Source organism: Ciconia boyciana, chromosome 3 (assembly GCF_034638445.1).
Source record: "Ciconia boyciana chromosome 3, ASM3463844v1, whole genome shotgun sequence".
Lineage (NCBI taxonomy): Eukaryota > Metazoa > Chordata > Aves > Ciconiiformes > Ciconiidae > Ciconia > Ciconia boyciana.
Genome location: NC_132936.1, coordinates 105,928,597 through 105,955,631, shown reverse-complemented (window position 1 = coordinate 105,955,631; position 27,035 = coordinate 105,928,597). Strand labels below are relative to the sequence as shown.

Below are 27,035 nucleotides of genomic sequence, written 5' to 3'. Positions count from 1 at the left end.
ATCATGAGCAACATGTAACAGTACTGTATTTCACTGTTCATTAAGATTATAAAAAATTAGACTGCACGAAGGATTTGTGAATATACATATTGCCAAGGAAGTGATTTTTATCACTTTGCACTATCTATTTCCCTGACATTTCTTGAAGACCAAAAAGCTTTAATGATGACTGTGATGCTAAATCTGCTGATAGAACAGCTAGTCAAACTTGGATGAAAGTCACACTCTTCAGGGCCACTTTCAAGGCTTTTTCACTACTAAAGCCAACAAAAATATAAGGAGAATTTGGTGCCAATCCTCTAAGTGTGTGAAATCCATGATTTATAATCATAACAGTGTTTACGTACACTATGATGCTTGCTAAAGCTAGACTCAGGTCTTAGTTTGCTACCTTTAAGTTGGTGTTTATTCAATAGCCAAGAAAGCTAAACTGCCTGCCTTGATTGCACAAGAACCCCAATGCTAGTACTTTGCCACTACTTTGTTAGGTTTCTGATACTGCTATCTTACTGAGTTCTGGGCCTAGGGAAAAATTTAAATGGTGCCATTCATCAGTAAATGGAGCACTACATCCCAAAATCTTATCTCTAGCTGCACACCTGACATATAGTAAAGTTGCTTTACTGTAGTTTAAAGGCCAGTGTGTAGATAACCTTAGTCAAAGAACTGCAAGTTAATCACACAGTTGGGCAACTGACATCATCCATAAATTCTTCTGATATAATGGCACCAGCATGCTAATTTATGTGATGTCCATTTGCTTATCATGGATTAGAAACTGTTTCACATAAAACAAAATTCTAATGCATCATATGGAGTTATAGCCTATGCTAATTGCTTTTGGCATATTTCCCCTTGTAACCATTTTGCCAGCTCTTAGAGATGTTAAATGCAGCTTTAAGAATGCTTCAAAACAAGGTATTTTCCCTTAAAATTAAATACACTAACTTCACTGAGAAGTAACGGAATTTATTTTAATGCATGCATTTATATACGCAACTACCCAACTAGTCCATATTCAGATAGAATACAGTATGCATTGGTATTTATTTTAAATACAAATGGATGCTACAGATGAAGATTTATTACTAAAATCTGAATAGCAAAATTTTGTAAAATAAATATTTAAGAACACGTTTCCTACTTGGTTGGTTTAGAACTTCCTAAATCTTGTAGGAAAAACAGAATTCAGGACTAATGAACCCATTTCACCATTACACTGAAGCTAAACTGTACAAATGTCAACTGTACAAAAGAAAAATCTGAGTATGTCCTTATGTAGACAGAGTTCAGGGTTCAAATTTGTTCTTTTGCCATCTATCATGGGATTCTTCGAATCACTTTGCGACTGAACTGCTAGGGACTCTACTGGGGACACCAGCAGCCATCACACCTATTGGTTCTGCAGCAGTGGGAAGTAATGGGAATGCCGGAGGAAAACCCACCCACTCTTCAGCCAGTCTGGGAGCTAAAGCCGACAGTTATCTTCAGTTCATACAAAAACAGTGCCTTAAGTTAGGATAAGCAGTCTGTTAAGTGAGTGCAAACTCACACATAATATGACTATTATTATTTAATTATATTTTAGGTCAATTTCTGTTAAATCAATTTCTGTTAAACTTAATTACATCCCTCTATGGCTTTAAACTGGGGCAGCTTCTATTAAGTTTACCTTCTCCTGGGGTTTTCACAGTAAAGACAAATGATAAAGGTCTGGCTACTAAATGAGGGCAGCTATTAAATAAGGTTGGCTTGTATTAAAGCTGAATGGTAAAGATGTGGCTACTGGTTGAGAAAACCCCTTAGTAAGGGAAGTGTCTTGTATTTAAAAAAAAAAGAACAAAGGAGGAGAGCGAAGGAAACAAACTTTGTTCAGTAACTCTTATAAGCTACTCTTATAAGAAAGTAACAATGTCCAAAGTTTCACGGCAACTTCCTCTGAAGTTTCTCTTAGAAACAAGTGAGTGGTAATTTGATACAGTCTCCTCCTTAATAAAAGAGGAGAAAATTAAGCACAACCCCTGGTTCTGGAGACCAGGAGGTAAAAACGTATCTCAGAAGGACTTGCAATGCGATTTCGGGTAGTCATTGATAAATAAAAATTCTGTCAGTATTATTCTAGAAGATAAGACTGAGAACAATATATTGTAGTTCAGTTTAGAATTACATCATAATTTCAGAAAGAATACAGTTTAAATAAACTTTTGAAATTATAAACTTCTAGTGTGTATGTTGTTGGGTTGTTTGGGGTTTTTTGGGGGATGGGGGGTTATACCGCTCTGGAGTTCTTAAAATCACTCTGTTTTACTGTGGTTCTATTGGTAGTTGTGGAGAAACTTGGTTCTTTACTAGCACTGTCACTGCACTAATGCATGTATTCTGATGAATACAACTATAAAACAAATAAGAAAAAATGCATTACTTCGTGTATCATGCTGTGTTGTTTTGTGGTGTTCTGAAGATGTGAAACACTCAAAGCCAGCCTAATCTGAGTGCACAAGTGTATTAGTGGCTCTGTCCAACAATGTGTAAATTTCCATAATGCTGATGCTGGAATAAAACCCAGCCATTTCATAAATGCACTCCTTCACTTTCAGACAATTCCTGGTGTTTTTTACAATGACCAATTGCAATAATTTTATACACATAAAAAGTTTATGAACAATGAGTTTATACTCTTCCACGTTTGATGTGATGGTTGATGAAAATATACAGAGAATCTCTCCTCCACCTTGTTCAGTATTCCTCATAAGAAACACAGTGGGCCACCTTGGGGCCAGACTACTTGGCAGCAACTTAGCCCAATGACAGGAAAAACCTGTTTGGCTGAGGGCCTACAGTTGATCTTCACTAAACATCTGTTAGATTTCATAAGAAGAATGTTGAAGATAATATATATATCAGTTTTCAAATGTAGCCCAGTAAAGTGATTACTGCAGTGATTCTTGATTGCACTTGAGAACTGATGTATTTTTAAAACTGAAACGATACCATCCATTTGACCAAATTCGGTCAAAAATTAATTTTTAACTTTTTTTTAATCTGAAAGATGGATTTTTTTTAACCTGAAAGACATATATTTCTTTGAACTCCAGAAGACAGAACTCAAATTAGCAGAATATCAATATATCGGTTGCCAGGTAAGAGCTCACACATACCAACTTTGACACATTTTGATGTATCTGAAGTCATACTGCTCACTTTACTTGTTAAAGAAAAACAGCACAAAAGTATTTCTTGATTAAAATACCTACCCAATGCACAGGCTTTATGTTTTTTAACGACCTGGAACAATTACTAGGAAATTTGATGAACATGTCAAAGTACTGAGAGACAACCATTTTTGTAGTCCTCCAAAGTTAGATGTACCCAGCAGAGATCTGTTGTGGGTGTGGGGAAATAAAATACAAAGCTCCCATCAATCTGTGTTCAGTATAGCAGGAATACCACTTGCTATCTTGTTTTGTTCACACATATCAAAGGTCAATCTAACTGACACATTATGAGCCTTGTTCCAGGTTTAGGCAGGGAATGGAGAGAAGTGATAGAACTACTAAGAACAGAGAAGCAGGTTGTGTCTCTGCAGTTCATCTAGTTATATTCATTTTAGACCAGAAAAGTTAAGGCTTCATTTACTTTCCAAGATTTGGTCTAGTCTTCCCAGGATTCTTTTTCAAGAAGATATTTCAAGGATTTCAGAAGAAGGTACAGTTGAAGGGATGACAGATTTTTTAAGTCTGGTTTTGCTGAGTTATGATCTAACTTTCTGCATAGAATACATTTAAATGAATAGTAATGAGACATTAGAGATAGGCAGTTGTCAGTACACTTCATTAGATGTAACAATGTAATGCACAAGCTATAATGCTACGACAAAGAGGATGTAGCATCAGCTATAATTGTGGAAAAAAATAATATAAATTAATAAGCAGCATCCAAAAAAGTTGGATAATTCTTTTTTTCATATATAACTTGCATATGCTGTTTTCTGTAACAGTCTTCTGACTGAATTCTTTGCCATGTGATCTAGATGAGATTCCCAGAAATATTTTTTCACTAGATTCCCTTATATTTCTACACCTCAGAAAGAAAAGATTTGTCTCAGGCTTTCTGAACAGCAAAAACTGGATGGATTTTGCCCAACATCCCTTCATTTAACAATGAGAAAGTAATGATCGTGGTCACCCAGTATTTTACCTGTTTGTTTCTGCTGTTATCTGAAGAAATAGTCACGGATTAGGACATCAAATGTGCTAGAGGGAAATTATTGCCTCTATTTTAGAGAGCTTTCAACTTAATTACAGGGAAAGACAAGGGACAGATAGGAGAAATAGAGTAGGAACATATAGCAACAACAGTTCTAGCCAGAAATCTAATAGGCGAATGAATCTCTTCTGTAACTATGAAAAGAGTCTGCTTCACTATGTTCACACCAGTATCTTTCACAATTAACATTCCTAGTATGGCTCATGCATGTAAGTTAGATCCAAATCTGTACTTTCATTCATTGTCAATAATCAATTTGCAAAACAAATTATGAAAAGAATTTTTTTTTAGCTTCTGTATACTGGGAAAAAAATAATCTAGTTCAACAAACCGTATTTAGGGCATAATAATCTATGAGTTCTGATAACAGGTGAAGAGCCAAATTCGGTTTTATTAAACTGGTATAAACTCAGAGTATGTCTAATTAATTCAAAGAAATTATTCTGGATTCATAACAGTGTAAATAAGAACAGAATGTGGCACAACTTGCACAGGCTTAGGATAAAGAAAATGATGACTGCTATATATATTAAATAATGGAGGGGATCCTACACTCAAAGAAATAGTTTAATTAATGCCATAAACTTTTTACAAATAAGAGAAAATGAATGCTTTACCACATGGAATTTTTATCTTTACCTGACAATCTCGTTATTCACAGAAATGGCTTCCAGATATTTCTTCAGTGCATAATAATTATGGATATATTTCCGAACATAGTAGCCTCGCCATCTTTTCTGAATCTAGAGGAAATAAATATTTGCTTAGTACATTTCAAATCAAAAGTTTGTATGCATATCAAATATCTGTTGTATTTCCTAAATAATATCGTTTCCTTAAAAGTGATATCAAGTAGAAGCACCAATATGTTTCAATGAAGAAAATGAGGGTAGGACGTAACATATTGTAGTTAAATGGTGATATGAATTTACTATTAAATGCCAACATTAAAAAAATAATGTCAAGTTTTAAACCACTGTTTATATTGGGGTGTGGCAATGAAAAGAAATGTCTGCTACTGCCAGTGGCATTGCTCTATGTAAGAATGGTAAAAAACAGACAACAGAAGTGGTGTGTTTTCTCAGGTACAACATGCATTCCCTACTGAGTCACCACCTCACCAATATCTTCTGCTACACTCTCACCTTTGTGCTCTGGATATAATCTAAACTGAATAGAAGCCTTCCTAGTAACTCAATGAATCAGGCTTTCTGGAAACATCATTTACAAATTCCAGTTCTTTCATCTCCAATGTAAGATGATGCATGTCTATTTGTTGCACATTAATTATAACCATCTCACAAAATACTATTCCTCCTGTATAACAGGTACAGCTTAAACTAGAAAAGGAAACCTATTTATCTGTAGCTAGTCCTAAAATTGTATTACAAATAGAAATTAGATTGCATCCTCCACCAGAAACGATTCATAGTTTGGCATATTTTAAAAAGCATCAATTAAAAAAAAAAAAAAGAGAAAAAAAAGGCTTAGTCTAGCCTGACTTTCCCCAAGAATTTATTTCAACAAATCAGTTTAAACCTTCTCTGATACTTAAAAATTCTAATCATGGTGTTTCTGAAATGATTACAGGTTTACTGGCTATCTGTTTTGTGGGAAGGGAAAGTATTAATTATGTAAAAAATTATCAGTACTGCCATTTGGTTCACCAAATTTATCGCTATGCCATGACATGTACAGGTGGAAGATGTAACTTGCTCTATTCAGTCATGCTGAGGGCTGCTCTCACTCCTCATTTTCTTTCCCGTAAGAGGTCAGTGTATTCTAGATCAATACACCTGAAAAATAGATTAATGATCTTTTCCTCTGTTCCCAGTGTCTAGTTCCTCTTTTTTTTACATTCTTCCATCCTTGAACTGATTTATCTTCCTGCAAAATATTCTTTACTTCCTTCCTTGTATTTTGTCTCCTTTATTTTCTCAATATATTTCTAAATTAATCTCCCAATTTCTATCTTCTAGTCTGCATTACCTTCACTCCTGCTCCAACTTCCATCTCTTCGACCTTTACAGCTTTGAAATCTTAAAAGACATAACAGCTGAAAGGCAGAGTCTATATTAAAAAAGCAAGAAGATTGAGGTCTTACAATCCAGAAGCAACTCCAAGGTGAGAAGCTACTCACCTTCACTAAGTGCATTGAAGAGAATGTTGTAATTTGCCAGGAGCTCTCCTTTTCCTGTGGGCCTCTGGCTACTAGACTTTTCAAGAACTTAAACTCTTCAGTGTATCTACAGGGAATGTTTTTCTTTATTTTCTTTACACCAACCCTTCTCTTTCCAGAACCAAGGTATGACTTGGTAAGTGAAGTGCAATCAATGTTTTTGTGTTGTTTTTTTTTTTTCTTACCCTATCTCTTATTCCAAAGAAGCATGTAAAAAAAGGAAAAAAAGAGTGTCTTGCTTTGTTGTGTTTGATTCAGGAAGAAGGCAAGGGAAAAAAATCTGCCGATTGCCCACACTATCAATCAGCCTTTGCACTCAGTGACTTCAGAGTCTGTATCATCAAGTCTTGGGGGTGCTCTTCTGTAACAGGAAAAATTATCTTTACTCCTTCCAGTTCCATTGCAGTCCAATTCCGGACCACTGTGATAACTGATAAAATTTATTGCAATTTTCCATGTCCTGCCATTTCCTGAGCTGAAAACTGTAACACACTGGAGCCACCTATAAGCCGACTAACTAAGGCAGGGTTGCATGTTTTCATACTTTGTCTTTGGTACCATTTTGCAGTCACAAAAGCCAAAACACTATTCTTTGAAGTTAAAACTAGCATTCAATCTCAACTGGTGGCACCTTGTGGTACAGTTCTAATTATCTCTTTACATGAGATTTAACAAGAGAATAAGTATCACAGGAAAGCTTTCAGTAAGTCTTTGAGTGATGTGTCACCAAGAAAATAAAATTATGCACTAAAGCTATTAGGAATAAGAGGATATTCACTTTTAGTGTTAGTACACTCTTCTATTTCCTCTTCGTGCATCACCATGTATTTTCCTCTCTTCTCAAATAAGACTCAGAACTAATTTAAAAAGCTGGTATTTTCTTTTACCTATGTGGTGGTGTTTGTTTGAGGTTTTTTTGAATAAAAAGGGTTTGGACCTCTAGACTTTGTTATAATATGAATAAATAATAGTTATGTGAGCAGCTGAACACAGGAACAAGAAAGGTTAAGCACTAAACATGCTTCTTTGCATTAGGTGATAGTAATTTTCATATTCTTAGCAACTCCACTTTCTCATACACAAGCTTATTGGGTTAAAAAGGGATAGAGAAAGAGCAAAGAATGACTATGCCTTCAGAGGTCTGGGATTAAGCAAAATCCTTTGCATGTGAATAAGGATCTTAGCTTTGTTTTTCTGTTTGGCTTCAAAATTTCTCAACAGGAGCAACTTGGCTTCCATATAGCTGTGTGCTCATTAATGCAGGATTATGGTCCCTTTGAAACTCTTTCTGACAGTCTTCACCTCACAGTTATAAATGCAGAACTGGATATTTGTGGGTTAAAGGATCAAAACTCAAACTGAAAGACAAAAGACTCAAATTGTATAAAGCTATAATTATCTCCAATGGGCTCAGTGTACAATTAAATGCCGCATTCTGCCTTTATTTACACCACTTTCTGTTCAGAATGACCTCACTGATTTCAACTGAATGAAACATAAGTAAGAAAAACTGCATTATGTCTCAAATTATTTTATGCTAGATTTCTGTTTCCCTAATACTGTATGTCAGACATTACAAAACTGAAGACTAATCTTTTTGGAAAAGAACATTTTACACAAAGCTTCTGACGATGTTCATATTTTCAATGTGAAAGTTCTAAATGTTTGCTTTCATAAGGAAGTATAACGTGTTATGACTATATTTCTTTTTAATTTCAAGGTGAATGTTTAAAAAATTCTTGAAAAAAAAGAGACAAGTGTGTATGCCCTTCAAAGTAATTAGCAAGTTTCAACAGTGATTGGTACAAAACAATTATTGTCATTGATCAGCACTGAACAGATAATTTTAAACAAAGTCATTGTGTGCTCAGCAGATTACAGCTTGTTAACGGGCAAGTTCTAAATGACCTCTTAAGCTAGTCAAATCAATGATGCATATTCCTCATTAAGTAACATCAAAATGTAAGTGGTCTTATAAATAATGTTTATTTTAAGCACTAAAACAAATGGCAAAACCTTGATATATCAAAAGCCATCTGCTCATGGAAATATTTTTTTTCCATAGGATTACTTTTGTTGCTGAAAATTTATAGCAACCTTAAATCTTTTAAGAGAGAGAATCATATTCTGACCTAGTACTCAAAAGTGAAATTGATTAAAACAAGTTCTCTGATTTAATTTAAAAAGGTGAAACTGATAGTTCTGGTTACAACTAAATGCAATCCAGGGAGACAGAGATGTAGACTGACTTCAAAACTATCAGCATGTGTACGCCCTCAATGATACTTCAATTGCCAAAATCGAAAGTGCCTTTCCAATCAGTGACTATAAACTGAAATAAATATTTTAATAATACTATGAGGCAATACTAAGTGGTTAAATAGAAAAACATACACAGTTATTGTTATATTTTCAGAATACTGAAGTATATTAATCATGAATCAAGCTCACAATGTGTGAATACGAGGCACTGTTGGCTTAGGAAACATAAAGTCTGGCCACACATCTTCTGTGCAGAAAACCAACAGGCCTGATTCTCTATTGTCCTGGACCTTGGTTAGTTCTTCAAAAAACAGATGAGAGCAAAAAAAAAAACCAACATTCGGTGTTTCAGAATGGTAGCATTTGAAATCTGCTCTGCAGATATGGCTGCACGAGATTTAGACAGAGGAGAATCGGATTCTGACATTTGCAACTAAATAAAGATCTGTTCTATTGTTTTCTACTGATTTAAATTTCCATTAAAGAAAAGGACAGGACTTAAAAAATGGTACTTTGAAGATTTATATCACCTAATGATTCAACATTATATTTCCATTACAAATGAATGGGAACACATTCAATTTCTTTTAAAAATGAAAGACCAAATGCAAAACTCCATTTGACTAGAATACATAATTACCTCTGAAATTTGGTCTTCAAATGCCTTCTAAAAGTACACAGCCAGCTTTTAAGAGCTGGCTTGTATCTTGTGTTTTCTCACTGATTTCAGCTGCATGAGTATACAGCATTTATCCACTGTGGAATACTTTCAAACTAGCTAACTAAGGAATAAACTAAAACCAAAAAAAAGTGCATTTCTGAAGAATTATATTGTTGTTAAACACCTTCAGCTCTCTAACATGCACCAAATGTAAGATTCTATTTTGTGCCTTTCAGAGAACCAGCACCAAGTCAAAGACCTGATGGGAATACATCTCTTGAGTTTCCTTGGGTTACTCTCCATCCACACCACATTCCTAAATTTGGTAGAATTCAAAAGGTAAGATGCCTTGCCTAAAAAGATATAGGCCTCTAAAGTAAAGCAGGTTTATTCCACAAAATAAAAGAATTAAGTAAGATAAAAAGATTTCAACCCAGGAATTATCTCATGTCCTTCCCGTGTTTGTTTTACATATTTGTTAAAGTGCAGTTCCAAAGTTCAGGAAAAAAATGCTAATTTCTAGTTAAATATATTTTGCAGTTTTCCCCATAACAAACTTCATTTGCTCTATATTTATTAAAGTTCAAGGACTGTTTATACTCTTCTTCACCTCGCAAAACTCACTCATAATACATCAATGAGATCAGTGCAGTTCCACCTCTACGTTCAGGCAATGAAATAGTCCTGTGCTCTCTGAGTAACTCTTTTGAGATTCAATACATCAAATGTCATGTACTAACAAAGGAAAAAGCACAGCCACATCAACAAACATAAAAGTCCTATAGTTTGTCAGATTTGTAAATATATGTCTACATTTGTAAGAATACTCGCAGATAGAATGTTTGGGGTTTTTATCAGTATCGTATATGGTAAGGTACAATGAACATTTCAATGGGGCAAGACACATGCAGATGCCTTAAATTCAGCTACACTTTTCAAATACAACCCCGACTACTGGGTGTAACTTTAATTTTTAACTATGTACTATTTCCCGCTGTTGCCATCAGCATATCAATCAAGTGTATATTATTCTGGTTTGCTCATTTTATCAAAAGCAAATTCGGAGCACAATTGACTTTTCATTTGTTTAACAAGTGAAGAAATATTTACCCTGACAGCCATTTCATTGTAGAAATTCATCTTCATAATAAAATATGCTGTCTGTGAATCAAGGAAAAAAAAGATGGCATATATTTCAGTTACACAAAGACAGTGCTCCTATTTTTACATATAAAAGATAAGAATCTTTATACATAATACATAATAAGAGTTCTAGGCTTAGAGAGAATAAAATCAAACTTTGTATTGAAGAGATAGGCTTCCTAATACATAATGCAGGCTTAACCAGAAAAATCTATGGTAGTCAAACTAGGAGCTAATGGAGATATATGATCATAAAATGCTCTCCGCTGAGTTTGATAATCAATGGTGCACTACTGAGAGTAGAATAACAAAGCAGAAATATTCACAAGTGCTTGTGACACGTAGTATTGTATGATTTATTCACTGGGGTTCTTTTAGCCAAAACTCACAGAAACATAAAAGGAATTCATATTTCAAGACGTCTGGTTTAATGAAAAATTCAAAGAAATGCTGTCTTCAGTCGAAATCGTTCAAGGATACGGATGCAGTGATGGAGCAAAATTGTGCCTTCCAACCATCTGTACTAAATGTTATGTACTTAGCTGCCTCCCGAGTAATCCTTGGGAATTTTGTTTCATTTAATATTCATTTTAACATCATAAAATCATAAATACAATGATACCATGTTACAGTGAATCCCCTGATATAGAAAACATTTCCTGAAGTCCTGGTTCCCTTCCAATAAAGTAGAATTCCTCTCATAGTGAACGAATCCCCTATTATACTAAGCAATCACTTGGCAGCATAGGTTATTTTAATGGATACATCACTTTAAACTAAGCTTTCACATCTGTTCCGCCCTCTAATTACAAATGCAAAATGAACATAATTCACAATTGTATCATAAAAAGTAAAATATAAGTACTTTGAATGCAAGAGTATGTCCTTTATTTAGCACAACATGCAGCTTTTATGTGTTTCTCATGTTTTAGACACAAATCAAAGGCAAAAGTGCTTTCCCCTGATATAGTGATTTTCTCCCCAATGGCAAACAGGAATTCACTATAAAAGGGTTTCACTGTAATTAGTAGTTATTTGAATTGCCTAGTCTGATCCAAAGCAAATTGTCTGTGGAGAGCAGCAGGACTGGATTATTTATCAACAGTCTGGGCAATTAAGAAACAGTTGGCTGCAATATGTTATTTACAAATGAACACAATGATGCTACTTCATTTTAAATTCTCTTTCTTCATTACATTAAGCAAGGCATAATTCCTGCAGTTTAATTAAGGTGCATTTTAAATGCTCACTTTAATATCATACCAATCTACTAATAATGGAAACAGTAGAAAAGACATTTCTTATATGAAAGAAAAATGCAGGACTGCTACATTTCAAAAAAGTTTCACATATATGTGTAGATGTATACACACACACACACATATACATAAATATATTTGAGGGAATCTCTGTCCCAAAGGTATGAGTTAGAATAGTGGACTCTAGCTCCCCTTTTGTCTCCATAAATGTTTTCTGAGTGATACTAACTGTAGATAGATAATATTGGAATGAAATAATGGTTGCCAGGTCTAAGTATATTCCTAAACTGTTCAATTAAATTCATACAATTTTGTTTTGCAGCTCATCTTTTATTTCTTTGGAAGGGAATGTAAGAGTTGCCACACCACCAGATAGATAAAGTACATTTTAAATGGAAATTCCTAAGCTTAAAAATGATCATCAGATCTGTCCGTCAATGACTAAAGTAAACAATCTCACACCTTTTTGTTTATTCTTCTCATACTTGAAGGCTGTGAGCACTTAGGTCTGAATCCATCCTGTTTCACTGAAGAACCTAAATTGGAGACCTAACATCGTTGTGCTCTTTATGTCATCAATACTGAAAGACAGTGGGACCACTTTCCCTTTGAGCTTGGCAAAGTATTGAAGAGCTCTGCAATTGCATCTCTGTCTATTATTTACAGAGATAGTCAATGGCAGCTAGGGTCCTAACTCGCATAGCTCACTTAGGTGTGACAAATCCAGGCCTTACCCTACCACTACTTAAAAGGTCACACACAAATAAAAGGAAATTACACATTCCTGCTTTTACTCAATGTTGCTCTAAATTACAAGTCAGCCAAATGCAGAATTGCTCATATAACTTCTCACAACCTTATCCTTGCACCAAAAGCCAAAGCCTGCGTCACCATCTAGGTTCTTCTGCAAATGGATTTACCCTCTGTTTTCTAATCCTGATTAGAACAATATGTACTAGTTCTGCTGTTACAAGTGATGGAGAATGTGTTCAACCTTATTCACAAAAGCATAGCCATAATTTAGTGCTTCAACCCAAGTGTATATTTATGTGCCTTCCTAGTAAACAAAATATTTTTTCCTGAACTGAGGCCTTCTTGTCCAGAAGATTCCTTTCTTATGCTTATGTGGAATTTCCTGCATTTCAGCTTGTGCCCATTGCATTGCCTCTCATCCTTTCAGTGGGTGCCAATTCCCAGGTGACACCGCAAGGTTGACTCTCTGGGAAGAATTATCTTGCCATCTCACCAACATGCACCACCTGCACTTCTGAACCATGAGTTCTTTGTATCTGTCTCTGATGTTAATATACAGGTCTCCCTACTGGTTTACTTTGAGTCTATGATTCCAAAATATATTTGAAGCCTTTCTGTATAAACTCTTGTACTACTTTCTCCTTTTCTGTTTAAAAACATGTTTGGGGATCACCTACAAATGTGATCTGATCCCGATTGGTGTTTTCTTTTTCTTTAAACAGTTAATACAAAGTGACAAATTCAAAGGAGAACCAGAAATGTGATTGAGAGTAGGTTGAGAGAAGGAACCAACACACTGCCTAAGTTGGGAACAGGAAGTTTTGTTTGGTTTTTTTTATAGAGCAAATAGGCATTTACCTAATTCCTCTTAGACTGGGACTATTTAAAACTGGTTACTGAGTTGAAGCTAAACTATTTAGGGTGGTATTAAACTACATAAAATATTCACTTTTTTCAACTGCATCTCCTTCCAAAGTGAGCTGAAAATATGGCCATCATGCACGCTGACTTCATATAACAATGAAATGTTATAATTCCATTTGCCTGAACAAGTGATTTCTTGACTTTGAAAAATATTGCAAAAAGAAACATTGATGTACAGTTAGATTCATATTCTAGTGTTTGCCTGATTTTAAACTTCATACTTTCCTGCAGGTCATGCAAGACACTCAGAATCCAGTACAACCAATGTAACTAAGTTATTAAGAAAACTGTAGGAGCACAGTTCTAAATTTTAGCTTGAGATTAGCATTAGGAAACAAAGCTTTATACCAAAGCACCTATATTTAGAATATAGAAAGTCACATAACTTCAGTCATGTAAACACGATCAGTAGGGGTTTTTTTTAACTTAATGTATCTTAACAATCAAAGGAAGAGGCACTAGAGGAGTAGCAAATGAAATACTAGTAGTGATGCACATATGGACAGCCAATCTGATGAGCCTCAGCCTTTGTTATTTTCCGCATCAGTACCACTCACATTTCACAATTTTGAATATAATCATGAAAATGATTTATTGTCAAGTAATCATGGGTATTTTGTGCATATGCTTTGCCTTGTTTGCTGGCAGCAGATACCAATCCAATCATTATCAGCAGACAAATTTTAAAGTGACCAATTTTTTTTGGTGTTTAAGGAACTATCATGTCAAATGTATCATTGTGTTTCATAATCAGGAGTCATTATAACAATTAGCAAGAGTTCAATGCAAATATTAACTGATCCTTTAAATTAAAAGTTGTGTTAAGCTGCTGAGAAGATTTTTATTTCTTTTTAAAGTATTCCAAATGCAGCCATTGATTGAGTAAAGATAGTATAACAATGAATAGAGGGAATGAACTTGAACTTTATATTTAAGTCCACCCCAAAACATACAATAATGAATATAGCAGTCTAAAAGGAGAAAAAGGTGCCTTTTTATCTGCTACTTGCATTGCTTTCTGGTTGGCTTCCAATCAGGCTGTCCTATTTAGTCCTCTCCAATCAAAGAGACGGCAAGTGCAAAATGAAGCATTTGAGGGAAAAAGATGGTTTTCCGTGCTGATTGCTCTACAATTCGTAAGCTTGCTGATGAGATTCTGTTTCTCTAGAGCCCTGGCTAATATTGGATAAGTACTGGTATCCTGAATTCATGGTCTGATTTAGAATGTGTGTATTAAATGTGGGCTTGCAGGATTTTTTGTCCTATATTATTCCACAGGCTTCAGACTTGGCAAGGGCTTGTCAGTTATGTCTATTTGAAGAACAACATATGAACCAGGCTTTATTGGTTAAAGCCTTTTTTTATTATTATTTTTATTTTCAGAAATATATTTCAAAAATGGAAAGCTGAGGGGGGTTTATGATGCCAGCTATCTCAGCTTGGTTATTAGAGGAAATCTGTGCTAATTTTAAAGACTCTTTATCTCAAAATGTAACTGTCAGAGTATTTTTTAAGAAGAGAGGGCAAAAGAAGAAAGAAGTAATAAAGAGATGAGGTAAAAGACCTCCAATTTCATAGATGCATGGAACAATTGAGGTTGGCAGGGACCTCTGGAGCTCCAAACTATTGCTCAAAGCAGGGTCAATTAGAGCAAGTCGTGCAGGGCGTCATTCAGTTTGGTTTTGAGTACCTCCAAGGATGGAGACTCCACAAGCACAGCTTGCACTATCTGGGCAACCCATTCCAGTATTTGATCACCCTCACAGCAAAAATTCTTTCTTATCTTTGAGTGGAATTTCCTGCATTTCAGTCTGTGCCCACTGCCTCTCATCCTGTCACTGGGTACCAATTCCAAATGCCATCACAGGCTGGCTCTCTGGGAAGAATTATCTTGCCACCTCACCTACAGGGCACCACTCAGAACAGTGCAATGGACAGTAAGCACGGTGGTGATGTGTTCATTTTGTATCTTATCTGGGCACTACTGTTTTTACAACCTGTGTATATAAAAATGTCTCTGAAGTGACATCATTCTGTTTAAAATAGGAAACTGATTACTACCAACAAAGAAATTAGCATTTGAACATGGGGTGGCCAAAATGTGTAAAATGGCCACCATCAGATCTTTGTCCTGCTTAAGCCCTCTTAAAGATTGTCCTGGCTTAGCCCCAGTCAGCAACCAAGCACCACACAGCTGCTCGCTCACTCTCCCCCTCCAACGGTGGGATGGGGGAGAGAATCTGAAGAGCAAAAGTAAGAAAACTCATGGGTTGAGTTTTCTTGAGTTTTTGAACAGTTTAATAATTGAAATAAAATAAAATAAAATAATAACTTAAAAATGTAATGAAAAGGAAAACAACAAGAGAGAGAGAGAGAGAGGAACAAAACCCAAGAAGAAACAAGTGATAGAACTGCTCACCACCCACCGACCAATGTCCAGCCAGTCCCGGAGCAGCAATTGCTGCCCCCTGGCCAACTCCGCCCAGTTTCTATACTGAGCATAACGTCATATGGTATGGAATAGCCCTTTGGCCAGTTTGGCTGTGCTCCCTCCCAGCTTCTTGTGCACCTGGCAGAGCATGGGAAGCTGAAAAGTCCTTGCCTAGTGTAAGCACTACTTAGCAACAACCAAAACATCAGTGTGTTATCAACATTACTCTCATACTAACTCCAAACCACAGCACTATACCAGCTACTAGTGTTATCCCACAGTAGTATTGTTAGACTACACTAGGAAGAAAATTAACTCTATCCCAGCCAAAACCAGGACAGTATCCACCCCTTACTCTATACCATCTATGTCATGCCCAGGTCCTAGCCTCTCCAATACATTCCAATTAATCACCACCACTTTCCCTGTCTTTTAATATATATACACAGATATCATTCCCTTAGTCTATAGGCTAAAATGTCCGTTGAGTTCATTTAGTCCACGGCTTTGGGTTCCGTCTGTCATAACAGTCCTTCAGGGCAGGAGAGAAGGTGTGTGGTGTTGGATTGTTGCATGCTGAAGCCAGTTCTGGTTCCATCACTGCTGCATTTTGCTCAGTTTCATCAAAGTTCATTCTTCATTAATCTGGGTGATCCTTACTGTAATAGTGTTGATATGGCATATAACAACTATAGCAGTAATGATATACAGTATTACATAGCAATTAATATCATACAGTTCAAATCATTGGCTATTCTCGCCCAAAATCAAAGCCCCTTGAGGTACACATTGGACTTCCCCATCCTTCTGCATTACCCACCAAGTGCACCCAGGTCTTTGAGCAAAAGCAATCCCACAAATGGGTTTACCTTTGCCCAAGGCAGGAGTAACCTAGACTGTCTTCCCCAGCATATTTTTTACATGCGCTACAGGGACTTTATCCCTTTCTACCATATGTAAAAGCTGGCAGGGCCAGCTCGATTGGTAGATCCCCTAGTGTGGACTTTGCTAAATGTGTATCCCACTGTTTAAATGTCCCAGCACCCATTGCTCTCAGTGTAGTCTTTAACAGCCCATTGTATCGTTCAGTTTTCCCAGAGGCTGGCGCATGATAGGGGATGTGATATACCCACTCAGTGCCATGCTCTTTGGCCCAGGTGTCTATGAGCTTGTTTCAGAAGTGAGTCCCATTGCCTGACTCAATTCTTTCTGGGGTGCCATGTCCCCACAGGACTTGCTTTTCAAGGCCCAGGATAGTGTTCCAGGTGGTGGCATGGGGCACGGGATATGTTTCCAGCCACCTGGTGGTTGCTTCCACCATTGTAAGCACATAGCGCTTGCCTTGGCAGGTTTGTGGGAGCGTGATATAATCGATCTGCCGGGCCTCCCCATATTTATATTTCAGCCATTGTCCTCCATACCACAGAGGCTTTAACCGCTTGGCTTGCTTGATTGCAGCGCATGTTTCACATTCATGGATAACCTGTGCAATAGTGTCCATGGTCAAGTCTACCCCTCGATCATGAGCCCATCTATATGTTGTATCTCTTCCTTGATGGCCTGAGGTGTTATGGCCCCACTGAGCTATAAGTAATTCACCCTTATGTTGCCAGTCCAGATCCACCTGAGCCACTTCAATCTTAGCAGCCTGATCCACCTGCTGGTTGTTTTGATGTTCCTCAGTGACCCAGCCCTTGGGTATGTGAGCACCTACGTGACGTACTTTTACAGCCAGGTTGTCTACCTGGGCAGCAATATCTTGCCACAGTGTGGCAGCCCAGATGGGTTTGCCTCTGTGCTGCCAGTTGCTCTGCTTCCATTGCTGCAACCACCCCCACAGGGCATTTGCCACCAACCATGAGTCAGTGTAGAGATAAAGCACTGGCCATTTTTCTTGTTCAGCAATATCTAAAGCCAGCTGGATGGTCTTTACTTCTGCAAATTGTGTTTCCTTTTTACTAGTTGGTGAAGACATAGCTGTTATTTTGCTGATCACATCCATTGGGATGTGACAATGTCCATCTTGCCATTTTATTCGTAAAAATTGGATTTCCTGTGCAGGTCCCTTGACCTTACTTTGTTTTATGGCAAAACTGGCTTTCAGAAGGATTTGGACTATTTTCTTCCCTTTCGCAAAAAATTATTCTGCTGTATTGACCCATGCAATGATGTCATCAATATATTGCAGGTGTTCTGGAGCTTCACCCTGTTCCAGTGCCGTCTGGATCAGTCCATGGCAGATGGTAGGGCTGTGTTTCCACCCCTGGGGCAGTCAATTCCAGGTGTACTGAATGCCCCTCCAAGCGAAAGCAAACTGTGGCCTGCACTCTGCTGCCAAAGGGATTGAGAAAAACGCATTAGCAATACCAGTTGTGGCATACCACTGGTCTGCTTTCGACTCCAGTTCATATTGAAGTTCTAGCATGTTCACCACAGCAGCACTCGGCAGTGGCATGACATCACTCAGGCCACGATAGCCTACTGTGCGTCTCCAATCTCCATTAGACTTTCACACTGGCCATATGGGACAGTTAAAGGGTGAGCGAGTCTGGCTGATCACTCCTTGGCTCTCCAGTCGACGAATCAACTTATGAATCAGAATCAGAGTCTCTGTTGGTGCGATATTGCCGCCGGTGCACCATTGTGGTGGTGATTGGCACCTGTTGTTCTTCGACCCTCAGCAACCCCAAAACAGAAGGGTCCTTCAAGAGAGCAGGCAAGGTAGACAGCTGTTTAATTTCCTCCATCTCCAAGGCAGCTATACTGAAAGCCCACCAGTACCCTTTTGGGTCCTTAAAATACCCTCTCCTGAGGCAGTCTATGCCAAGGATGCACGGAGCCTCTGGGCCAGTCACAATGGGGTGCTTTTGCCACTTATTCCCGGTTAGGTTCACTTCGGCCTCCAATACAGTTAGCTGTTGGGATCCCTCTGTCACTCCAGAAATACAGATAGGTTCTGTCCCTATGTAGCTTGATGGCATTGGGGTACACTGTGCACCGGTGTCCACTAGAGCCTTATACCCCTGTGGGTCTGATGTGCCAGGCCATCGAATCCACACAGTCCAGTAAACCCGGTTGTCCCTTTCCTCCACCTGGCTGGAGGCAGGGCCCTCTAGTCCTGGTCATAGTATTCGTTACCCATATCTTGTAAATACGAGTCAGGAGTTACTTTATTAAAATCATCCCTTTTACTCTGTCTGAGGAACTGTCCACTGGAAACTGGAGAAGCAATTTTCCTGGAAGAACTCCCTTGTGTGATTGTTTTTCCTTTTAATGCACGTACCCGTGCCTCTAGGGTTGAGGTAGATTTTCCATCCCACATCCTCATATCCTCTCTGTGGTCACACAGGTAAAACCATGGGGTGCCCTGTGGTGTGTACCCACTATGTCCTCTCTCTTGAGCAGAAGAATGCTGACTCCTAATAGCTGAGATACTGGTCCGTACAGGTGGGTAGTAGGACATATCCTCTCTGAATCATTGGAACTCCTGGGATACTTTCTCCACAGCCAAGATGAGGGAGGAAGAGATACATTCTTCAAATTCCCAGAGTCAGCTAGCCAATTCATCCACCATTGGCCCCTCTTCATCTTTCCGGCTCAGTATTGGCAATAGTTGGCTTATGATGCTGGTGTGCTCCGTACCAGCTTCTGCCACATGGGTCGTGTGCACTGGACTTCATCTGGATCTTTGGATAACTGCATGTTGTCCAGGTTATCATAAATCACCTCCAGCACGGCTAATTCCCTCAGGTACTGGATACCTCTCTCCATGGTGGTCCATTTGCCTGGGCAATATATAACATCCTCTTTAAAGGGATATCTTTATTTCATACCTGCAGTAGCTGCCTCCAGAGGTTGAGGGCTTGTGCCCCTTTTCCAATCGCTTTGTCAATGTCCCCTTCCCTATAAAGGGATTCCAGTTGTTTGGCTTCCTTAACCTCTAATTCCAGGCTACTGGCCCTGTTATCCCAGCATCGGAGCAGCCAGGTGACAATGTGCTCACCTGGATGACAGTTGAAATCTTTTTGCATATCTTGCAGCTCACTCAGGGATAGGGATCAGGTGGTTTCTGTCTCGTTTACAAGTTCTTCTTCCTCCTCTCCTCATGATGGCCCTCCTTTTTCATCATCCCTTTCTAAACAAGCTGACTTTCACTTCCAAGATTTCTTCTTGTGTTATACCAACTGGTATAACGGGGTGACTGATACCAGCATGGGTTGGCTCCCTGGTTCAGCCGCAGTGCCTGTTGTGGGGATTGGAGTAACCACAGTATCTGTCACCAGGGCTGGAGTAGCCACAGTGCCTGTTGTGGGGGTTGGAGTAGTCACAGCGCCTGTTGTGGGGGTTGGAGTAGCTGCAGTGCCTGTTGTTTTGTCATCAGATCCAGAGACCTTCTCTTCCCCTTGAGGGTACTGAATAGTGTTGAACAGGGCTTGGTAGGCATGGGCCAGGCCCCAGCACGTTGCAGTGATTTGTGTCTCCCCAGAATTGCTAGGGTGACAGCATACTTTTTCCAAATATTCTACTAATTTTTCAGGATTCTGCACTTGTTCAGGGGTGAAGTTCCAAAACACTGGAGGTGCCCACTGTCCTAGGCATTTGCCCATGCTATCCCACACACCCTGCCACTCATAACTATCCAGCCTTGGGGTAGATCTTTGGATGATATTCTTAAATTCCTTATTAACCTTAGACAAAACAGAAACAATATTCCCAAGAAATACCAATAGATGTATCTTAACTACCCAAGGGTGTTCACGATACTGAAAAGTTATTGTAATGACGGAGGAAACATCATAGAAGAAGGTAGCGAAGGTGCCATTTTGTATTTCCTCCATAAAAGACCTCTCAGAGGAAGAAGTATAATTGCAAATTGTCTCCACGAGGTGGTAGGTGAAGTACAGTCATGGCTTCAGTACAAAGCCCAAGTACCAGATTAAGCTCAAGGACAGTGTTTTAATAACAAATCTCCCAGGCAAAACATCACTAATCACTGCAGAGCACAGCAAACTGCAAAAACCAACACCGATCTTTAACATGTACAGCAAAAAAATGAGCATGGTGCAGATCAGATAAACTAATATCGAGAACAGATGAATCAATATCATGACCTGCAACTGTTAACAGATATAAATTCCTTAATACGCTCTGGTTAATCTGTTATTATCTCAAACCCTTTGGGCCCCACGATGGGCACCAAAAAGGACTGTCGTGGTCTAGCCCCAGTTGGCAACCAAGCACCACACAGCTGCTCGCTCACCCTCCCCCGCGGTGGGATGGGGAAGAGAATCTGAAGAGCAAAAATAAGAAAACTCATGGTTTGAGATAAGAACAGCTTAATAATTGAAATAAAATATAATAATAATAATAATAATAATAATAATAATAATAATAATAATAATAATAAAAAAGGAAAACAATGAGAGAGAGAGAGGGGGGGGGGGGGGGGAACAAAACCCAAGAAAAAACAAGTGATAGAACTGCTCACCACCCACCGACCGACATCCAGCCAGTCCCCGAGCAGCGATTGCTGCCCCCTGGCCAACTCCCCCCAGTTTCTATACTGAGCATATAAATCATATGGTATGGAATAGCCCTTTGGCCAGTTTGGCTGTGCTCCCTCCCAGCTTCTTGTGCACCTGGCAGAGCATGGGAAGCTGAAAAGTCCTTGGCTAATGTAAGCATTACTTAGCAACAACTAAAACATCAGTGTGTTATCAACATTATTCTCATACTAAAATCCAAACCACAGCACTATACCAGCCACTAGGAAGAAAATTAACTCTATCCCAGGCGAAACCAGGACAAAGACCTAAGGATCAGATGCCAAAAGCTGACATGGTTCTTATTATCATCTTGAAAAACACAGAAACACGTAAATCACCTTGTTTATGAAGTGAAATTGACCACTCTACAATGTTTTAACTGTGAAAAAATGTAGAACTGGAGGGTATATCATGAGATGACTTCACCTAAAACATTGCCTGAAGCATATCTAAGCCATCCACGATAAGCAGTCATCTAACCTGCTCTTAAAAACCTGCAGTAGAGGGAGTTCCACAATATCTTTTGGCAGTATGTGTCAATGTTTCACATGAAGTTGATTTCTTCTTTCCTTTTTCCCAGTGGCTGCATGGATACTTTCTTTTCATTAACAAATTTTAACATAAAAGACCTCAAATTTCATAGATGCATGGAACAATTGAGGCTGGCAGCAACCTCTGGAGCTCCAAACTATTGCTCAAAGCAGGGTCAATTGTCCTCTTTTACAGAAGCTTTTCTAGATTAAACAAACCTTCCCTAAACTCAGGGACAATATTCGACTGAAGTCCCACTTTTTTTAAAGCAGAACCCAATCCAACGATGCAGCTACCTTCCCTGTATTCAAAAATTAGTGTTTTAGAAGGTAGACTGAAAACCATAGCCTGAAAGAATGACTCATAATTTATTAGTTAAGCCAGGTAAATTAGAAGAGATAAAATCTTTAATTAGATTACTGATAGACTTGGGGGAAAAATAGACAAGCTTTCAGGCACACAAGTCCTGCTACTTGAAAACAATTTAGTAGGAGGGATGGACTTTAGCCTGTAATATCTAAGTTACTATGGTTCATTTTTTTTGCTTTTTCTTCATTTTTCTGACTGAAACACAACAATTTAACTTTAACAAATTTAATCAGGAATAAACGACTAACAAGTTTAAAACTGTTGTAAAATATTAACATAAATGGATAAATTAGTGAAGTAAACTACATATTAAAAAATTTATTGTTTTATGTTAAAGGCAAATTATTTTCTTCTTAATCTCCTAAACCTGTTAACAGAGGTTTTAGCTTGTGTGCTATCATACAGTTTTGCTATATTCAAGTCCATCAAGGGAATTAGATTGACTGTGATCTGCGGTGTGCCTTAAGGCAAAACCTCAAATAATTCAAGGTTCATTAAGTAAGAAATTTAAACCACTAAAACATAGAACAGCAATGTGTAGACACATTGGCTTATTTTATTTTCAGAATTAAAAGTTCTGCCAGGAAAAAAAGCATCTTGAAAAGCTCCAATCCTGCAATTAGCATCATGCGGGCAGGCTTCTGCATGAGCAGATCTCATTGCTGGTTTGGGGACTAATACTCCAGAGCTGCAAACACTTAAACACTGGCTTAACTTGACCGTTATGAGTAGGCTTACTGAAATTAATGGTGCTTTTCATGATAGTAAAGTTAAGTACATGTCTGTGTGTATAAAGGATCAAGTTTCAGCTTTTTAATTTCAAGATGAGTGAATTAATTACTTCATATGTATTCTATAAATAACCAAATAAATTTTTTAAAACAAGTTTTCTACCTTCACCATTTTTCTGAAGTATCTTCTGCTTTGATAACCTCTCCACCACTTCTGTATAAAAATCACCATTTTGTTCAGATATCTAAAATGAAATATATTAACAAACTAATTAATATTTTGAGACTTTACAATATAACTTTATTTTTTCCTAATATTAAAAATAAGTTATAGTGTATTATCCATACTTATTCCAAACAGATGGTCACTGCAAACATACTTTATACATATATATATATATGTACGCATATATACGTATGCACACACATACACACTTATAAACCACTACATACATATATTTATACATACACACATACTTTGCTTTTGGAAAAAATGGGTTACTGCAAATGTACCAATATACTAATTCAGCTATCATTACGAAGTTTAATGAAATAGCCTTACAAATGTAATTTGCATGATAGATGATTGTATCTTCATGAATGGTTTTAACCAACATATCTGACCAGTTCAGAATTTTTTCAGTCACATGCAACATTTTCACAGCTTTGCGATTTTTAAGTATTTGACAAAACCCACAGATATCTGGAATTTTTAGGCTACTTTTTCTCTTTTATAAAATTACACCTAGCTTAATTGTAAGTAAATCTTTACTCTGTCCTTATTATATATACTTTTTTATACTACTAAAAATTCTGTAATTGATGTCTCACATCAATTTTGCAGAAAATAATGTAATCATTACTTTGGGACTGCCTAGAAAAAGCTATATAGAGGAGCATTCATACCACCTAACTACAGACATCAAATTTAGAAGCCTTGCAGTACAGCTAGAGTCACTCAGTGGAGGCAGTCTTTTCCAGCAGGTAATTCAAAGGACCTAAATGAGAGGGTAATTCAGCACACTGACAACTGGCTATATTGAGCCTGTGCTCCTAAGTCAAACACCATGTCCATCTTTGGAAAGAGGACACTGAGCAGGATCACTCTGTACATAGTTGCAGAGAAAATCCTCTTCTACGCTTAGCTAATTTAGTTCTTCTTACATGCTCATTACAATTATATTGTTCTTCTTACATTGGTCATTACTAAATACAAATGTGCGTTTGGAAGAGCATTTTCCTACAGAATAGATTGGCAAAGATGCTTACTTAGGTTTTCACTTTCTTCTGCAGTATGCTGTTGTTATTCATGTGCTGGAAACAGAGGGGCACTAACCAGTCCTGTGTTTGTAGGGGCTTTTGACATTGATGGCATAGCTGATATTCCTCGGAGGGCTGAAATACCATGTTTGTTTGCCTGCTGAACATTTGCATGTGATGGCTGCATCCTGTGACAACACACTTCAACCAGCAACGGAAAACAGACTACCAGTGCTTTTTTTAACAATTGCAAATAATGGCTGTAGCCTGTCCTTTTATGTGGGAAATATTGGCCATTAAGTGATTAATGTTATTTAACCTAATAATTCTTCAGGCTTGATACAGTATGTCAGGATGATACATAATGACTTGCTACAGGCAAGAGTTCAAACTGGAAGTTGTAACAGTCACTCTCCCTCACAGCCTTAATTTTTATGAAGATACAGAAATTCAAGCATATGAGTTTGACCAATTGGGCCTATGATCATAAAAAATGGAGGAGGGCCTCCTAGGGGAAGGGACCAACCATAGGGTTTCCAAAAAATTTATATCAATTTCAATATGGCATTTTACGGAACAAAGTAATTGTACATGATCTCTGTTTTATAAATGGAGAAAATTATGACCTGGTCAAATCCCACAGTAGAACTTAATTTTCTACAAGAAGAGTCCAGTTACCATACATTTACTAGGCAATTTTTCTGTAACGTCCACATTTATTTATTTATTTTAAAATAAATAATTAAAAATTTAATTTTAAAAAAAAAAAAATTTGTCTGTAACGTCCACATTTATTTATTTATTTTAAAATAAATAATTAAAAATTATTTCTTACAGTGGCACAGCATATATTTAATTCTATTTAAAAGCAGAGTAACAGTTATTTTTTTTCCAAATGCTGCCATTTTATTAAAATCAAGTAATAGCATGAGAAATTTTGGGAAAAAAATCAAGATTAAAATACACATTAAAATAGGCTTAATATACTACCTCAGATAGGCTCGGACTCTGCATCCTCGAAACCAGCTCTGGATTTTCACAGCAGCTTTGTACTCTATTTTTCTGTCTTCATCTACAGATCTGAAAATATGAAAAGTAGTAATACTAGTCAGCATGGTAATTTAGTACCAAACCAGAAAAATTCTTCTAAATATGTCTTACTGTTGCAGTTTGTGACCTTTCGCACCAGGTTTTTCACTTTTTAATTCTACATAGTTCAATAATAGTGCAGAACAACAGAATCTACATTAGTTGCATATTATGAAGATAACAAAGATAAAGAGTATTGCAACTTGTAGATTATGTAAGGTTCAGGAGAGTGTACTTCTTATTCCCATCAATACTGAATATCCATGTCAGCATGTCATGGACTTCTTTCATTGTAGGTGAAATATATGGATAATGCTTTAATGATAATTAGGCCTGAATTATAACAAAAATCCTGTAGCTATGTATAAAATTGTATATCTGCATGGATATTAAATAAATTAACTGTGGTCAATATTATCATGATAAATATCAATTGAATTAATAAGAAGCACATATTAAGGGTGACATCTAGTTCAAATACATTGTTTTATGACCAATATATTTTGTTTATTACCTGAACAGTGATAGCATCAATAATGGTGACAGACACAGTCCTTGTCTGTAGACTTTTTTAATGAATACAAGCTGATCTTACAGGGTGAAAGTAGAGGATTTAGACCTTTTAGCTAGTTTCTTAGGAAGCAATTTAAAGAGGAGGAAAATGAAAAAGAAGAAGAGGTGACTGAAGGAAAGTGAGATACAAATGTAGGTTAAAACTATTATGAGTTAGAACAATGAAAGTATAGGAAAGAAACTAGATGTGCAAATTTCCAAAGTTTAGAAGGCCTGGAATGTCAGGATACAAAATCTTAATGTGGCTTAAAAGTAAGTCGGGAATTGGAAACAAATGGTGTTAGTAACTTGGATAGGTTCTAAAGGGATGACCATGGGAATCTTTTACATGGAATTATAGTAGTCAGCACAACAGCTTATTGAGTCTTGACAGGACTTTTCACAATGGGAATTCAAAGACATGGATTTTGGAGATAATGTGGAAATGAAACTGGCAGCATATTGGCATGTGCTGCAGACAGGCAAGGAGGGGACAAAAGGAAACAAAAGAATTAGAAAATATGCTAGGGTTGCAGCATTGATTAATATAGATGCTAGAGGAACTAATGAAAAAGGGAGGATACAAAGAAAGACGAAGAATTTGTTTTTAAGTTACATGAGAAGAAAGGTTTTCTAGAAAGAGATACTGGTGAGGCAGATGAAGATGCAAGACAGATGTAGGTGGAGAATTAATGACTTCAAGGAGATTTTCAAGAACTATTAGCTGTCAAAGCTTTGTGTCAAATGACATAGTACAAGGAAAAGGCATGTGCACAAGTGGGAGAGAAGCACATTACTATGAAATCATTACTATGATGAGTTTTGATGTTGAGGGGTAGAACCCAGCTATGAGATCACCTCTAGCTTTTATTTACTTTTTTGTCTGTTTGTTTAAAAATGTCAATAACCGTTAAGTCTTTGAACTTAAAATTATATTTTCATTTTTGTGAATTTTTTGCTATCCTATTTTTATTAGTAATATATTTACCATATATTCCTAATATTCCTAATATTTGGTATATATTACCAAATATAATTTGTTACACCTGCCACAAAAGAACAATTAGGTTACTATTGGT

The 27,035-nt window shown here is 37.2% G+C and overlaps 1 protein-coding gene across 1 annotated transcript in view; it reads right to left on the bottom strand.

Moving 5' to 3' along the window:
• SPATA17 (spermatogenesis associated 17) overlaps positions 1-27,035 on the bottom strand; it is a 100,165-nt gene that overhangs the window by 68,332 nt on the left and 4,798 nt on the right. The window contains exons 2-5 of the mRNA XM_072856961.1: positions 25,306-25,395; positions 23,219-23,300; positions 10,479-10,529; positions 4,906-5,009 (exon numbers count right to left, since the gene is read on the bottom strand). Of these exons, the coding sequence (XP_072713062.1) occupies positions 4,906-5,009; positions 10,479-10,529; positions 23,219-23,300; positions 25,306-25,395 (327 nt within the window). The remainder of the gene's footprint in view (positions 1-4,905; positions 5,010-10,478; positions 10,530-23,218; positions 23,301-25,305; positions 25,396-27,035) is intronic.